Source organism: Hyperolius riggenbachi, chromosome 10 (assembly GCF_040937935.1).
Source record: "Hyperolius riggenbachi isolate aHypRig1 chromosome 10, aHypRig1.pri, whole genome shotgun sequence".
NCBI classification, from domain to species: domain Eukaryota; kingdom Metazoa; phylum Chordata; class Amphibia; order Anura; family Hyperoliidae; genus Hyperolius; species Hyperolius riggenbachi.
Genome location: NC_090655.1, coordinates 34070815 through 34087271, shown reverse-complemented (window position 1 = coordinate 34087271; position 16457 = coordinate 34070815). Strand labels below are relative to the sequence as shown.

Sequence of the window (16457 nt, the reverse complement as noted above, 5' to 3'; positions counted from 1 at the left end):
CCACTGACATGCTATATAGCCTAAACATTATACAGCACATACTGTATATGGCGGGGGTCGAGCAGGCATTCAGGGACACTTATGGGGGCAGATGAAGTGACTCGAGTATAAACAGAGACCCCTTTTTGGACCCAAAATCTCGGCTTATACTCGAGGATATATGGTATATTTTATATTCGATGGCATTAGATGGAACACTGCAGTATAAAGCACCACTGCATACAGTTGGGAGTGTAGTGTTTTTTCTCAAGGCTTCTATTGCCTGTCTACCATTAGTGGTGTGTGACCAGCTAAGGACCATTCTTCTGAGCTTCGGGGGTGGTCTTCTGTGAAGCGTTTTCCACAGAACTTCCATGTGATGAAAGCAAGAAATTATGACTCCAGTCCCTCATCGCACTCCTCAACCTCAAACTAAGCAGTGATATCACCTATGCAGTATGAAGTTACTGGTCCAGTATGCAGAGGTCACAGCTCATAGATATGCCAGCAATGCTAACAACTCATGACTGCTGGGCAAAAATAGATTCAGACAGTCAGGCAAACTCTTCTGATTCTTAGTGCTACCAACTGATGACAGACCTATAAATACCAGTGTGAACAAATGGCCTTTGTTCATTAATTAGCACATCACAGTGCAGGAGAGCTTTGCTTTTTAATTACCGACTTGAAACAAGTTTCCGTGGAAGAGGAAACGTGTAAATCTGAAATCTGTGTCTATTGCTGTTGTGGTTAATCGTGTAGCCAGAGTAAGTGTGAGTATCCGAAGGATGGCTAAGTGGGCCACAGTTCCTCAGCTGGTACAAGCTGGACTCTTTGGTTTTGGCACCTCCTAGTGGATAACACACAGAAATATCATATCAGGCAGTGTCTATGTACAGATCACACTAGTTATCCTATGCATCCACTCCATGCACAACAAGCGACCATCACTGGATTCTGTCACCAGTTATCACTTATTCACTTGTACCTGATGATTACACGCGTATTCAAGTTTGATGGATCCTTCTGGATCGCCCACTGCATTTTATACATCTCCATGATGGAGTTACTAAGGATCTTGATGATATGGATGTACTTGGCCTTTGAAGAAGCAACTTTGTAAACAGTTGTGAAACGCGCATCAGGTAGCAAATGAACGTTATGTGAGCCATGACCATCTTTGGTTTTCACTTCAGAATCCCTTAGTCAGTGTTTTATCTGAATATGTATGAAAAGTGACATTTTAATATTTATTATGCATCTCCATTGACACCCCCATTTCTTTATAGTTCTGTGTGTACCCTTTCACTGCCAAGCTCTTGATGCCAAATGAAACCTCTGGTGACCAAGACAGTTTTTTTTTTTTTTTTTCACATGTGCCAAGAAAACACACATTACAGACAGAATGTTCATTACAGATCATGTAACCCACAGGTTTGTAAGGAAATACAGAAAGGGACACAGAGATCCCAATATAGTGTAATAAGTACTGGTAAAGGGAATTCTGAATAGTAAGTAGAATTATACTCACAAACCGGGGTTACCTACCAGGCAACCACTGTACATGCAGGTGGGGAGTATTAGACCTGCCACACTCAGGATTAAGAAGTCACTCTCTGTAGATCAAGGAAAGAAGGAGGTATATCACCCCTCCACCCTGGGTGGACTCGATTGTGAAATAAAGCAAACTGAGGCGCCAAAAGCATAAAAATACATTAAAATTCTTAAAATTACTATGGAGGCAGAGGTGGACTTACTTCCCCGAAGTAGACACAAGAACAGACGTGAATTTTACTGCCATATACTCCTCGTTTATTGCCTGATGAAGCCGGGTTAAACCTGCGAAACGCGTTTCAACTTTGTATTGGAGTATGTCAATAAATTCACGTCTGTTTTGAAATTGACAGTTCTTCTCTGCTTCGAAGGAGAGGTAAGTCCACCACTTCCTCCATAGTAATTTTAAGAATTTTAGTATATTTTTATCCTTTTGTCGCCTCGGTTTGCTTTATTTCTAAACCGCAGGTGTCAAACACAAGGCCCACAGGCCAAATGCAGCCCTCCTTGCCATTGTATGTGGCCCCCGATAGCTTCCAATATCCATCATTGTAAACAACAAAAGAAAGACAGCACACTGCCTTCCATTGTTTATGATTCAAGGAGGAACAGGCCATGTTCGCTATAGTTGTGCCACTTAGTTTTAGACTGTTAAATGTTAAATCTTGAATAAACAATTTGGCCCGCGACTTAGACAATGCTTTAGGTTTTGGCCCCTTGCATGATTTAATTTGACACCCCTACTCTAAACTATGTATTTTAAGTAAGCAGAGCGCATATAAAATGTTTGTATGCAGTAGTATTGGTACATCATACAATGGTTGCGTAAATATTTTCAAAATACAAAGGAAAAATACCTTCTGCACCAATTTTTGTCCTTAACCGACACCCACCCCACCGTCCAGTCCATCTGAGGCCATGTTTCCTGTCAGACTTAGTCGGCAAAGACACACACTGTATGTCTCCAGATGGTAGAACAATCTACCCCTTTAGAGGCCATCATACTGAATTGTAGGGTACATTCTTGAAGGAAGGCCCCTTGTGGATCCCTCTGGTCCAGAGGCCACTGTCCAGCTGGTGGCCTGTGGGCCGGATTTGGTCATACTCCCTTGCACGGACTATTATTTGAGTCAGTCCGTCTCCTCTGGCAGGCCCACCTCTTGTTTGTGCTTGGCTCTGCTCCCAAAGCCAGGAGGTTGATGCTTTGCTGCTCCCAAACAAGGCCATGTTTCCTGTCAGACTAGGAGTCAGTAAAGGTATACTGTATGACTCCAGATGGCAGAGCAATCTCTAGCCCCTTAGAGGCTTTTAAACTGAATTTTACATTTTTTGGCAGTTAAGTGGCTGATATTTCTTATGTAGAATAACTCCATATAAAGCTGACTTCGGGTTTAAATTGGTCCCTAGAAAACTGCACAGAGCGTAATTCAATCCATAGAAAATTAACCCCTTCCCCATTGTAGGGGTACAAGTCCAATTAGCCTGTTGAAGAGAGTTCACTGAGACATAAAATTTGTGTCTGTCTTTAGTAGATGCTGTATGGAAAAATTTTCAGTTTGTTTTTTCCCCCCATTCCTAATTTGTAGGCAAGAATTTGTAGATTCCTATGTGGAGTATATCTTCGATCGCTCTGTGGCTTCCCTATTCGAAGCATTCTACTCCGGTTTCCATAAAGTGTGCGGAGGCCGAGTCCTGGAGCTCTTCCAGCCCAATGAACTGCAGGCCATGGTGATCGGCAACACAAACTATGACTGGAAGGAACTAGAGAAGGTGAGAGATCCTGTAACAGGTCAAAGAACATTGGTAGTTACAAAATACAGCATATTTGTTATTTCTGCTTGTGCTGACGTGGATGGAATACATCGGCTGGTATGTCCTATGCAGATATTTAATCATGGCATGGCTTCAGTGCAGTGTAGCTTTCCACCTTAACCACTTGCATACCAGCAGTCTCTGGCCCCTTAGAGGACACATCCGAGGGAAAAAAATACGTGTATGGGAGCGTTCTGCGCCTGCTTAGAATTCTCCAGGCCATTGCGTGATTGTGCAATGTTGCACTCGCACAGAAGAACCGAGGAGACCTCGGAGCTGCAGCAAGGGACAGATCGGCTGCCAGGGGCTGAAGGAAGCTCCAGATTAGTAGATCTTGTTTTGTTTTTGTATTTTTTTTTCCTTGGATCTGTCCTTTAAAGTGAACCTGAGGTGAGAGTTATATGTAGGCTGCCATATATATTTCCTTTTAAGCAATACTAGTTGCCTAGCTGTCCCGCTGATCCTCTGCCTCTCATACTTTTAGCCACAGACCCTGAACAACTATGCAGCAGATCAGGCGTTTCTGACATTATTGTCAGAGGTGACAAGATTAGCTGCCTGCTTGTTTCTGGTGTGATGCAGACACTACTGCAGCCACATAGACCAGCAGGACTGCCAGGCAACTGGTATTTCTAAATAGGAAATAAATATGGCAGCCTCCATATCACTCTCACCTCGGGTTCACTTTAAGGACCAGAGAACGAGGCTCCTGACCCTGTGATCAGTGAGAGCCACTGAGATTGGGACAGGAGGTAGCGGTGTGAGCATGCAGCAGACTAATTGATATCTTCGCCTTGGCAGGGATAACAAGTCCCAAACAGGGTGCAGATTTCAATTAGCATGGTTCAGAAGGGGACCACTGTAGGACCACTACAGCAAAAAATAAGCAGTTAAAATGTGACAGCACCAACAGGTTAGACTACTCGGTCTCCTCATGGAGATGGACTCATCCAAACATACCTTAGCAAGTAAATCGCCACACACACACACAACACATGCATTATGCGTACACACACAGCATTGACATACTGTATATGCTATTAGCATCCAAAGGAATACACAAGCCACACACCATGTATATCCTTATTGATTCATAAAGCGCCAACATATTCCGTATTGGTGTACAACGTAAGAAACAAACATGGGGTAATACGGACAATGGTATACACCAATATTAGCAATATACGAAATACAGAGTTGGTACAAAGTACAGTATTGGTAATTAAATTGGCAAAAATTAATTTGAATACATGTGTAACAAAATCGAAGACACAAAAGGAATAGAGCACATGGCAAATATTTGAAAGTAATTTTTGGACCATGTTTTAGAATGATAACATACAGGAGGCTTCGTTAAGCCTTTGGCATAAGTTACCGATTTATGGGTTTGCATTTTTTTGCAATCGTTCAGCACACTGCTTACAGCAGAATACACGGCGTTTCTGTATAAAGGTTGTAGAGGCTCAACAAAACTGCACAATAAACCTCCAGATGTACTGTAGATAACACACACAAAAAAATTGATTATATAAGAATGAAGGTAGAATAGCTTACCATTTTGTATAAGAAAAAAAAAAAAGAATAGCTTATTCTTTTGTATAAGAAAATAGAAAGAAAGAAATCATAAACTGTCGTCGTCTTCTCATTTTTATTTTCATATTTAGAAGCGTTACAGCGTTTTATATTAGCAATAATACATTGATGATGTATTTTGTTCTTTAGCACACAGAATATAAGGGCGAGTACTGGGCAGATCATCCCACCATTAAAATCTTCTGGGACGTGTTCCACGAATTATCCTTGGAAAATAAAAAGCGGTTCTTATGTAAGTTACTCATATTTTGTTGTTGTATTAGTCAAAAATGTTCCTTCTGTTCAGAAAGATTAGTTACGCCTTTAATAACAGCTGCTGGGCAGCAGAGTCCTGGTGTTGTGGGAGGTCCTAATTAGATTATGTGTAAATCATGTGTTTTTACAGTCACCACTACCGTCTGTATTGTGCTTTGTACAGCAGTTTTCCAAAACATGGACTGTTGGGCCTTAAAAGGGAACTTCAGCCTAAACAAACATACTGCCATTAAGTTACATTAGTTATGTTAATTACAATAGATAGGTAATATAATCTTTTACCCACCCTGTTTTAAAAGAACAGGCAAATGTTTGTGATTCATAGGGGCTGCCATCTTTGTCATGGGGGCAGCCATCTTTTTGGATGAAAGGAGGTGACAGGGAGCAGGAGACACAGTTCCAACTATCCTGTGTCCTGATCACCCCTCCCAGCTGCACGCACTAGGCTTCAAATGTCAAATTCAAAATGTAAAAAAAAAAAATTGCACCAAAACAGCAGAACGAAAACAGCAGCATCAGAAATCCCATCATGCTTTGCACAGCATAAGGGGAAAACTGCCCGGGCAGTTTTTTTTCTGTGCAGCTAGAAATGAGGCTTGTATAAGAGAAACAAAGTTCTGATGCTGTGAAACTGTTAAAGAAACACCAAGCCTTTTCAGTGCTGCTGAGTCGATTTTTAGTCTGGAGGTTCACTTTAAAGAGAATCTGTATTGTTAAAATCGCTCAAAAGTAAATATACCAGTGCGTTAGGGGACATCTCCTATTACCCTCTGTCACAATTTCGCCGCTCCTCGCCACATTAAAAGTGGTTAAAAACAGTTTTAAAAAGTTTGTTTGTAAACAAACAAAGTGGCCACCAAAACAGGAAGTAGGTTGATGTACAGTATGTCCACACATAGAAAATACATCCATACATAAGCAGGCTGTATACAGAATTCCTTTTGAATCTCAAGAGATCATTTGTGTGTTTCTTTCCCCCATGCACTGAAGTTTCAGGCTGCTCTTTTCTTCCTGCAAACAGCTTTGCCCTTGTTTGTAATTCCTCAGTATGTGAAAGCCCAGCCAGCTCAGAGGACGATTTATCCAGCTGATTAGAGGAGCTTCTCTCTTCTCTCTTATCTAAATAATACACAGGCAGTGTGCATAGAGGGGCCAGAAAGGGTGAGTTCATAGCAGAACCACAACACTGAAGAACTTGGCAGCCTTCCAGACACAGGCCGACAAGTCTGACAGGGGAGAGATGCATTGATTTATTACAGAGACTGTCATAGTAGAAAGTGCTGCAGTTAGCCAGAACACATTAGAATAGCTTTTGGAACATGTAGGATGATAAAAAACAGGATGCAATTTTTGTTACGGAGTCTCTTTAAGGACAGGGTTGGGGAACTCTGATGAAAGATTGGAGTTTGCCACGGGGACGGCAGGTCAATCGTGCAATCACTTCTAATAACTCTTATAGAACAGTGAGTGGGTGCAGCCAGCATATATAACCAAATTTAAAGAGCTGCATAAATTGGCCATAAACGCAATTTCATCCTAGTTCAATAGTCATATCTTTATTGCACAATCAATTTCAAGTCACAGGTATGCTCCTTTAAGGAACCAGTACACATATAGCATTAAAAACTGTTTCTGCGCAAAACTCAGTGAATTTAAAACTAAAGAGTCATTCCGCATGCCCCGTGAATGTTCAACCGAGGCTTGTGTGCATGGAGTCTGTCAAAAGGACTCTCATGCTCCATGCATGCAAGCCCAGTCTGCCTAGCTGTCACACATCAGCATACAGCCATACACACAGCAGCTGCTTCCCCCTAATGGGGAGAAGTCCTTTGTTTGGTAGCAAAGCTGCAGCAACCAACATTGGCCGGCTTAATCCTGACGCAGTTCATCAAACTTTTATATGAAGCATTACCGCTCAGGCATCATCCCTCCATTAGTCAAACATTAGATCATATGTCAGTATACTTGCGCTAGCCCATTAGTGTGGCGTTCTCCAGCTTGGTTCAGCTTGTACTGTCACATCCATTGTTTGTTGTTTTTTGTTCATAGTGGTGGACACTACTTCTGTTCACCTTAATGGAACCAGGCTTTGCCGTGGTTACTTCCGGTGTTCGCACGCGAACCGCTACTCCACGGGTGTCCTCAAAGGCATGAGGGGCACCCTCGCTCGGTATCAGCCGCACCTTGCCTGTGGCTGGCAGTTGGCAGACGCCGGCTAGTTGTGTCGGCATAAGGCAGCGGGGACACTTGGGTTGCGTGATGCGGCGTCAGGCTCCCATGAGAATTTGCATGCGAAATTTGCATCTGCATGCAAATTTTTTCCAACGTGATTCCCACTGCACAAGTGGAAACAGGCCCTTAAGCCTCATACACACGGTACAATTTTCCATTAGATTAACCTGTGACCTGATTAGAAGTTGCATCGTGTGTAGACATCCAAATTTTCCCAGATTGATAATGCGATCAATTTTGCATTGATAACTACTCAAAAACGATCAGAATCCGATGGGACCAGTTGGAAATGATCTGGTTGATCTGATGAAAAATTGTATCGCGTGCACCCAGCTTTAAAGTATTAGAGGCAAAGCATCAGCACAGAAATCAGGCATTGTTTATCAGAGAATGAAGATGGCAGCCTCTGTATCACCCTCTCTTCAGGTTCCCTGTGAAATGCAATCAGGTGTCCACTGGGCTTCCTTTTGTGGGTGCCATGCGGTCACATCTAACTAATCTGCTAAGGACCTGAATCCAGAGAAGAAATGAAGAAAGCAACATTGCGGTTTCCAGCACATATGGGCAGAAAATCTGGAATCCTGTCCGTCACTTTGCTTGTGTATATATTGTTTATATTTAATGCGAATTTGTGAATATGGATGATTAATGAGATGCAAATATTTCCAAGTTCATGCAGAATTATGCAAATATATGCAGCTTAGAAATGGACCAGTCAAATGTAGCTGCATGTACAGTATTTCCATACATATTTCCATAATCCTGCATGAATTTGGAAATATTTGCATCTCATTGATCATCCCTATTAGTGAACATTTTTTTCAGTCATATAGTTTATGAACTTTATTTAGATGTGTACTCTTTACAAGGCCTATGTTTATTAAGCAGCCCATGATGTTACTACCAGGGCTGTGGAGTCGGTACAAAAATCTTCCGACTCCGACTCCTCAGTTTCTGAAACCACGACTCCGACTCCAACTCCGGGTACCCAAAATTGCTCAGACTCCGACTCCTCGACTCCGACTCCTTAGTCTAATACTTAACAGGGCTGTGGATTTTGTCCAAAAATCATGCGACTCCGACTCCTGACTCCGACTCCTCAGTTTCTGAAACCACGACTCCGACTCCAACTCCGACTCCGGGTGCCCAAAATTGCTCCGACTCCACAGCCCTGGTTACTACTGTATTTCAAGTAGCTCTTGACACAGGCTGTCTCTACTCTAGTATAGACCGAGATGTATCTTGCTCCTAAAGTGGCTCTCAGAGCAAAATCTTGGTTTATACTCGAGTCAGTGGGCCCTCCTCCCCCTAACCAGCATACAGTAGAGGAAGGGGAGACCACTAGGTACCAGGTACACTCACTGTATAGTAGGGGGGGTGATCTGGTATGGAAGGTTTACTATGGGAGAAAGGACCACTAGACACCAGTGAATGCTCGGAGGGAGGGGAGATGATTAGACACTGGAAAACGCTGTATGGGGAGGAACCAGTAGAGATTGGGAAACACTATATGGGGGAGGGAAGGGGAGACCACTAGACACCAGGCAACCAGACAATTACCAGACAGCTGTATGGGGAAGGCAGGCAACTAAACACCGGGAAATGCAGTATGAAGACGTGAGGGGGGACCACTAGATGCCAAGGAATGTTGGAGATGTTGTAGTTGGCTGAGTTTCTACACTTGGTTTATACTCAAGTCAGACTATTTGTCAATAAACTAAATATATATTCTGTATTGTTTTATTCATGATTTATATTTTTAGAACATTAATTATGATGAATGGACTTTGACAAGCAGACGTAGCACCTGTGTACCTGGGATCTACAACAACTATGAGGACTATCCCGAGATAATGTTCTGTTTTTCTTTTGCAGTATTTTTGACTGGCAGTGACCGCATCCCCATTCTTGGTATGAAGAGTTTGAAACTTATAATCCAGCCAACGGGAGGAGGGGAAAGTTTTCTGCCTGTCGCCCACACCTGTTTCAATCTATTGGACCTTCCCAAATACACCAGTAAAGAGACACTGAGAGCCAAGCTGATCCAAGCCATTGACCATTACGAAGGCTTCAGCCTTGCATAAGGGTCACATCATGTGAAGGGGTGCTTCTTCCATTGGATGAGTGTATTTACAGACCCTTCATAACTGAGCCAGCCAAAACTATATTTAATATTCTATAAATTATGGTTTTCCGATGGCGTTTTTTTGAGGTTAGCAAGGAAACCTGTACAGGCTGTGTAGTTGCAGCACAGCATCGGATTAGTGTATATAGCCACGAGGTACTTCGCCCGGCCCTTAAATAAATTAGAATTTCTGTGAATACAAGTTTCACTTTTCTCAAAAAAAGGATTTCAACCAAGTACACTTTATTTTATGCTACACATGCTTTGTAAACTATTCTGTTCAAAATAAACAAAGGTTTTTACATTGGGCTTTGATAATTCTATGTCATGTGCTTTTGTATTCATTTCAAAGGTTGGTGTAAGCTGGCCACGCGCGGTACAATTGTTCTATTTGCATTTGAGAATTACAACACGTGTGTCCAGTTTTTCCTCAAAGATGAAAAAAATAACTGAAATGTAAAAAAAAAAAAAAAAAGATTTCCACCATAACCAAATGAAAAATGTTGGGGGGGGGGGGGGGGGGATATGGGAAAAAACATTCATAGTGAAAAAAATGGAAAATAAAATGGAAAATAAAAATAGATCCTGACCCAAGAAGAGGAAAGGCTCTGGATCTCTTAGAGCCTGCCTGTTCCTCTCTGCATCTTATAGCCTTCCTGTTCCTCTCTGCATCTCTTAGAGCCTCGCTGTTCCTCTCTGCATCTCTTAGAGCCTCCCTGTTCCTCTCTGCATCTCTTAGAGCCTTCCTGTTCCTCTCTGCATCTCTTAGAGCCTTCCTGTTCCTCTCTGCATCTCTTAGAGCCTTCCTGTTCCTCTCTGCATCTTTTAGAGCCTTCCTGTTCCTCTCTGCATCTTTTAGAGCCTTCCTGTTCCTCTCTGCATCTCTTAGAGCCTGCCTGTTCCTCTCTGCATCTCTTAGAGCCTTCCTGTTCCTCTCTGCATCTCTTAGAGCCTTCCTGTTCCTCTCTGTACCTCTTAGAGCCCTCCTGTTCCTCTCTGTACCTCTTAGAGCCTTCCTGTTCCTCTGCATCTCTTAGAGCCTTCCTGTTCCTCTCTGCATCTCTTAGAGCCCTCCTGTTCCTCTCTGCATCTCTTAGAGCCTTCCTGTTCCTCTGCATCTCTTAGAGCCTTCCTGTTCCTCTCTGAATCTCTTAGAGCCCTCCTGTTCCTCTCTGCTTCTCTATAGCCTTCCTGTTCCTCTCTGCTTCTCTATAGCCTTCCTGTTCCTCTCTGCTTCTCTATAGCCTTCCTGTCCCTCTCTGCATCTCTTGGAGCCTTCCTGTTCCTCTCTGCATCTCTTATACCCTTCCTGTTCCTCTCTGCATCTCTTAGAGCCCTCCTGTCCCTCTCTGCATCTCTTAGAGCCTTCCTGTTCCTCTCTGCATCTCTAATAGCCTTCCTGTTCCTCTCTGCATCTCTTATAGCCTTCCTGTTCCTCTCTGCATCTCTTATACCCTTCCTGTTCCTCTCTGCATCTCTCAGCGCCTTCCTGTTCCTCTCTGCATCTCTCAGCGCCTTCCTGTTCCTCTCTGCATCTCTTAGAGCCCTCCTGTTCCTCTCTGCATCTCTTAGAGCCTTCCTGTTCCTCTCTGCATCTCTTAGAGCCTTCCTGTTCCTCTCTGCATCTCTCAGCACCTTCCTGTTCCTCTCTGCATCTCTTAGTGCCCTCCTGTCCCTCTCTGCATCTCTTAGAGCCTTCCTGTCCCTCTCTGCATCTCTTATACCCTTCCTGTTCCTCTCTGCATCTCTTATACCCTTCCTGTTCCTCTCTGCATCTCTTATACCCTTCCTGTTCCTCTCTGCATCTCCTAGAGCCTTCCTGTCCCTCTCTGCATCTCTTATACCCTTCCTGTTCCTCTCTGCATCTCTTAGAGCCTTCCTGTTCCTCTCTGCATCTCTTAGAGCCTTCATGTCCCTCTTTGCATCTCTTAGAGCCTTCCTGTTCCTCTCTGCATCTCTTATACCCTTTCTGTCCCTCTCTGCATCTCTTAGAGCCTTCCTGTTCCTCTCTGCATCTCTTATACCCTTCCTGTCCCTCTCTGCATCTCTCAGAGCCTTCCTGTCCCTCTCTGCATCTCTTAGAGCCTTCCTGTTCCTCTCTGCATCTCTTAGAGTCTTCCTGTTCCTCTCTGCATCTCTTAGAGCCTTCCTGTTCCTCTCTGCATCTCCTAGAACCTCTCTGTTCCTCTCTGCATCTCTTAGAGCCTTCCAGTTCCTCTCTGCATCTTTTAGAGCCTTCCTGTTCCTCTCTGCATCTCTTAGAGGCTCTCTGTTCCTCTCTGCATCTCTTGGAGCCTTCCTATTCCTCTCTGCATTTCTTAGAGCCTTCCTGTTCCTCTCTGCGTCTCTTAGAGCCTTCCTGTTCCTCTCTGCATCTCTTAGAGCCTTCCTGTTCCTCTCTGCGTCTCTTAGAGCCTTCCTGTTCCTCTCTGCATCTCTTAGAGCCTTCCTGTTCCTCTCTGCATCCCCTCGTTCCATCCTTCAAGTGGAGGTAAGAGAAATGTAAATTAGCTATCTTATAAACTATCACATGCACATCTGTACAGTAAAAAAATTCTAGTTGTCTTGTATTTGTTTAAAAGAAAAGTACACCCACTGGTGCATGTATGGACAACAACTGCGTGACTACTTCTTGCTACACCTCCATATAAGGTCTTTTCATTCATTTTAAAGTGGAGCTGAACTCTTGCACAGAACAGAAGGAAAACAGAGAAATCCACCCTGATTGTATTTAGAGAGTTTAGCCTTTCGAATCCCCCCTCATTTGTGTTTAATCACAAGTTGTAGTTTGATCTCTCCCCTGTGTCAGCTGACTGCAACGGCAGATGAGGCAGATAAGCTCATATGAAAGCGCAGGCTGTAAACAATATGTCTGCTTCCATGAATCAGGAAGTAGAAACTGTGCAAATGTATTGTAGGATTTGTATCAGCTGTAACAAATATATGTTTTTTGTTTAAAGGTTATTATGCTGTTGAGTATCGTTTAGAGTAGAGAGGAGTTCTGAGTTCAGGTCCACTTTAAATAAATCAATGCCAGGCTTTAAGATAACGTGTGTTCTAGAAAGAGTCCTATCTCTACAGACGCTTGGTAAATCGGGCCCACTGTCTCACACCTCAAGTGACCATATTTAGTTACTTTCAATCAATATTAGTTGCCCAGCAGTCCTGATTTTTCTGGCTTCAGTAGTTTCCCACAGCTAGCATGCAGCTAATCCAGTCAGATATCAGTCAGAAATGCCGAATCTGCATGCTTGTTCAGATATAATAATATGCTAGGTACACACTAGGAGATTTTCTGGCAGATTATTTCCGACATGTCCGATCTGATTTCTGATCAATTTCCTATTGTTGTGAACGGAAAACTATCAGAAATCAGATATGTTGCAAATAATCGGGCTGACAGCAAATCTGGAAGAAAATCTCATAGTGTGTATCTAGCATTAGAGGCAGACGATCAGCAGGACAGCCAGGCAAATTGCATTGTTTAACCCCTTCTGGCGGTTTATTAGAGTCCGCCAGGGGGCAGCACAGCCGGTTTTTTTTATTTTTTATATCATGTAGCGAGACAAGGTCTCGCTACATGATAGCCACTGCTCAGCGGCATCCCCCCAGCCCCTCCGATCGCTTCCGGCGATCGGAAATCAGGAGATCCCGTTCAAAGAACGGGATCTCCTGGGATGATGTCACCGACGTCATCAACGTTGTGACGTCAAAGGGGACTCAGATCCACCCCTCAGCGCTGCCTGGCACTGATTGGCCAGGCAGCGCACGGGGTCTGGGGGGGGCAACTGCGGCGCGGCGGATCGGCGGGGAGCGGCGGCGATCGGATTGCACACGCAGCTAGCAAAGTGCTAGCTGCGTGTAGCAAAAAAAAAGTTATCGGCCAGCGGGGCCTGAGCAGTGCCTTCCGGCGGCATAGCCTGAGCTCAGCTCAGGGTTACCGACAGGAGGGTTAAAATCTGTTCAGGGTCGTGCTTTAGGGTGAGCCTGTATCCAAATCCTTTGAGGTAAGGCAAAGCCTTGAAAATATTCCTCGTGTTATCTCTATATATAATTGGCAAGTGTCCCTGCGTCTGTCCCTGTGCCAGTGCTTTTTAGCACTGCGCATGTGCAGGGACGGACGCAGAGACACTGTCGAGAGCCGGAGGAGGATGGGCCAGAAGGGGCGGGTGTGTGCGCGCGGCGGATTACTGACAGACCTAGCCCATTTTTAAGCGGGCTAAGGTCACTAGTGACCTTATAATTGTTCCATGTCTGGGTTCAGTTAAAATTTTCTTTACTTCCCCTCAGCTCCCTCTTTTTTTTTTTCAAATTTTTGGTACCGCCCACTTGGCAGCACTAGATTGCATAGCATTTAAAGAGGAACTCCAGTGTAAATAATAAAAAAAAGTGCTTCATTTTTACAATAATTATGTATAAATTATTTAGTAAGTGTTTGCCCATTGTAAAATCTTTTAAATCCCTGATTTACATTCTGACATTTACTACATGGTGACATTTTTACTGTGGGCAGGTGATGTAGCTGCTGCATGCTTTTTTGGCAGTTGGAAACAGCTGTAAACCGCTATTTCCCACAATGCAGCAAGGTTCACAGACAGGAAACTGCCAAGAGTACCTACTCAGAATTTCTTTGTGGGAGGGGTTTCACCACAATATCAGCCATACAGCGCCCCCTGATGGTCTGTATGTGAAAAGGAATAGATTTCTCATGTGAAAGGGGGTATCAGCTACTGATTGGGATAAAGTTCAATTCTTGGTCAGAGTTTCTCTTTAACAGAGGGCTTTGTATTCTGTTAAGTGTGAAAGGGGCCTAACACAGATCCCCAACCAGCCATGACCACTCCCCTATAATTCACCTGCTGTGAGAGTAACCCTGGCAGGCAGTACTAAGGCTGCAGGCAAAAAGTAGAGTGATGCTGGCTCCTCCTCCTACCCGGTAGCACCATGTCATGTGTCTGGTGATTTTAATATTTCTCCTCAACTGTCACCACAAACAGTAGCAGTAGTAGCGGTGCTGACTGAGCCCTGCAGGCTTCATCAGGCCAAAACACTAGAGGTGAGGAGGAGGAGTTATAATAGGCTGTGGCAAGTTGGGAATGAATTTTTTTTTTTTTTTTTTACAAGTAAAAATTTCGGGACGTTTAGCAACACTGAGGCTGCTTTCACAGTGGGACGTTACAGGCGCACGTTAGAGCAGCCTGTAACGCACCCCCACCACACAGCAATAAAAAATCAATGGGCTGTTCACAGTGCCCACGTTGCATTACACAGTAACGCTTCACGTCAAGACAACGTACTGCATGCAGTACTTTATACGCGGCTAAGCCGCATTAGACTGTTTGCACATGCTCAGTACGGGTGCTTTTTTTTATTTTAGGGGCGGGGAGAGGCCACTACGTAGCCAGGCACATGGCTACTTGGCATTCACTGCACTTGCAGTGTTTACCCTTTGGAGTGGCCGCTGATTGGCTGGCGGGACCACGTGATGCGGAGAGCTCCGCTCACGTGGTCTCCGCAACGCCTCCAACAGAGCAGGCGCACCAAGAGCTGCTTGTAACACGGCTCTTGGTAAAGTCCTGCTCCAACACCACCAGGCGTTGCGTTAGGGGCACGTTATGTGCCCTACAACGTCCCCTAAACGCAACGTCCTCATGTGTAAGTAGCCTGAAATATGGGCTATTACAAGGATGTCTGGTAAACCAAATAACCATGTAGTTAATTCCAAATAATATTGCAGTTCTCTCTTTTAAAATTTTGCGTGTAATACCGTAAATGTCTGTCTGCTGTTGATATCTGGAATTGTGGTCCGCCAGTCCGACCCTTCTGTACATGCAGATAGCGCAATGCAGGGCCAACTGTGTTTACACACAAAGGACTGCCAGCCATATCACAACTTCTATTCATTACCTTGTAAACAAAATGCAGTTTTTGCTTAAAGAGAATCTGTATTGTTAAAATCGCACAAAAGTAAACATACCAGTGCATTAGGGGACATCTCCTATTACCCTCTGTCACAATTTCGCCGCTCCTCGCTGCATTAAAAGTGGTTAAAAACAGTTTTAAAAAGTTTGTTTGTAAACAAACAAAATGGCCACCAAAACAGGAAGTAGGTTGATGTACAGTATGTCCACACATAGAAAATACATCCATACACAAGCAGGCTGTATACACCCTCCCTTTTGTATCTCAAGAGATCATTTGTGTGTTTCTTTCCCCCATGCACTGAAGTTTCAGGCTGCTCTTTTCTTCCTGCAAACAGCTTTGCCGTTGTTTGTAATTCCTCAGTATGTGAAAGCCCAGCCAGCTCAGAGGACGATTTATCCAGCTGATTAGAGCAGCTTCTCTCTTATCTAAATAACACACAGGCAGTGTGCATAGAGGGGCCTGGAAGGGGGAGTTCATAGCAGAACCACAACACTGAAGAACTTGGCAGCCTTCCAGACACAGGCCGACAAGTCTGACAGGGGAAAGATACATTGATTTATTACAGAGACTGTCATAGTAGAAAGTGCTGCAGTTAGCCAGAACACATTAGAATAGCTTTTGGAACATGTAGGATGATAAAAAACAGGATGCAATTTTTGTTACGGAGTCTCTTTAAATGATCGAAAGAATACTTATTTGTCACCTGAAATTAGTATTTGTGATAGTTTAGAATGTGTGCTGCTGTCCCCCAAGGTGGCTGGCCTACCCTGCAGCAATCTAATTGAATGGATTGCTCTCACTTGATGTCACTTTAGTCAAATGACAACTGAAGTGACTGGTATATAGAGGCTGACATATTTATTTTATGTTAAACAATACCAGTTGTCCCTGGCAGCCCTGCTGGTCTATTTGGCTGCAGTAGTGTCTGAATAACACCAGAAACAAGCATGCAGCTAATCTTGTCACATCTGACAATAATGTC

General features: G+C 43.8%; 3 protein-coding genes across 4 annotated transcripts in view; 1 reads left to right on the top strand and 2 right to left on the bottom strand.

The window, feature by feature from the left end:
• HERC4 (HECT and RLD domain containing E3 ubiquitin protein ligase 4) overlaps positions 1-9868 on the top strand; it is a 123606-nt gene extending 113738 nt beyond the window's left edge. For both annotated transcript variants that reach the window (XM_068257375.1, XM_068257374.1), the window contains exons 22-24: positions 3120-3303; positions 5068-5170; positions 9301-9868. In XM_068257375.1, coding sequence (XP_068113476.1) covers positions 3120-3303; positions 5068-5170; positions 9301-9509 — 496 coding nt within the window. In that variant the 3' untranslated portion in view covers positions 9510-9868. The remainder of the gene's footprint in view (positions 1-3119; positions 3304-5067; positions 5171-9300) is intronic.
• A 299-nt stretch (positions 9869-10167) lies between these two features.
• LOC137536640 (involucrin-like) lies at positions 10168-10668 on the bottom strand. Its single transcript, XM_068258889.1, has one exon. It carries the CDS (start codon positions 10666-10668, stop codon positions 10168-10170), a length of 501 nt encoding a protein of 166 aa, XP_068114990.1.
• Positions 10669-10759: 91 nt separating this feature from the next.
• On the bottom strand, positions 10760-12028 carry LOC137536638 (zinc finger CCCH domain-containing protein 13-like). The gene has a single exon (XM_068258888.1). It carries the CDS (start codon positions 12026-12028, stop codon positions 10760-10762), a length of 1269 nt encoding a protein of 422 aa, XP_068114989.1.
• Positions 12029-16457: the final 4429 nt, after the last annotated feature.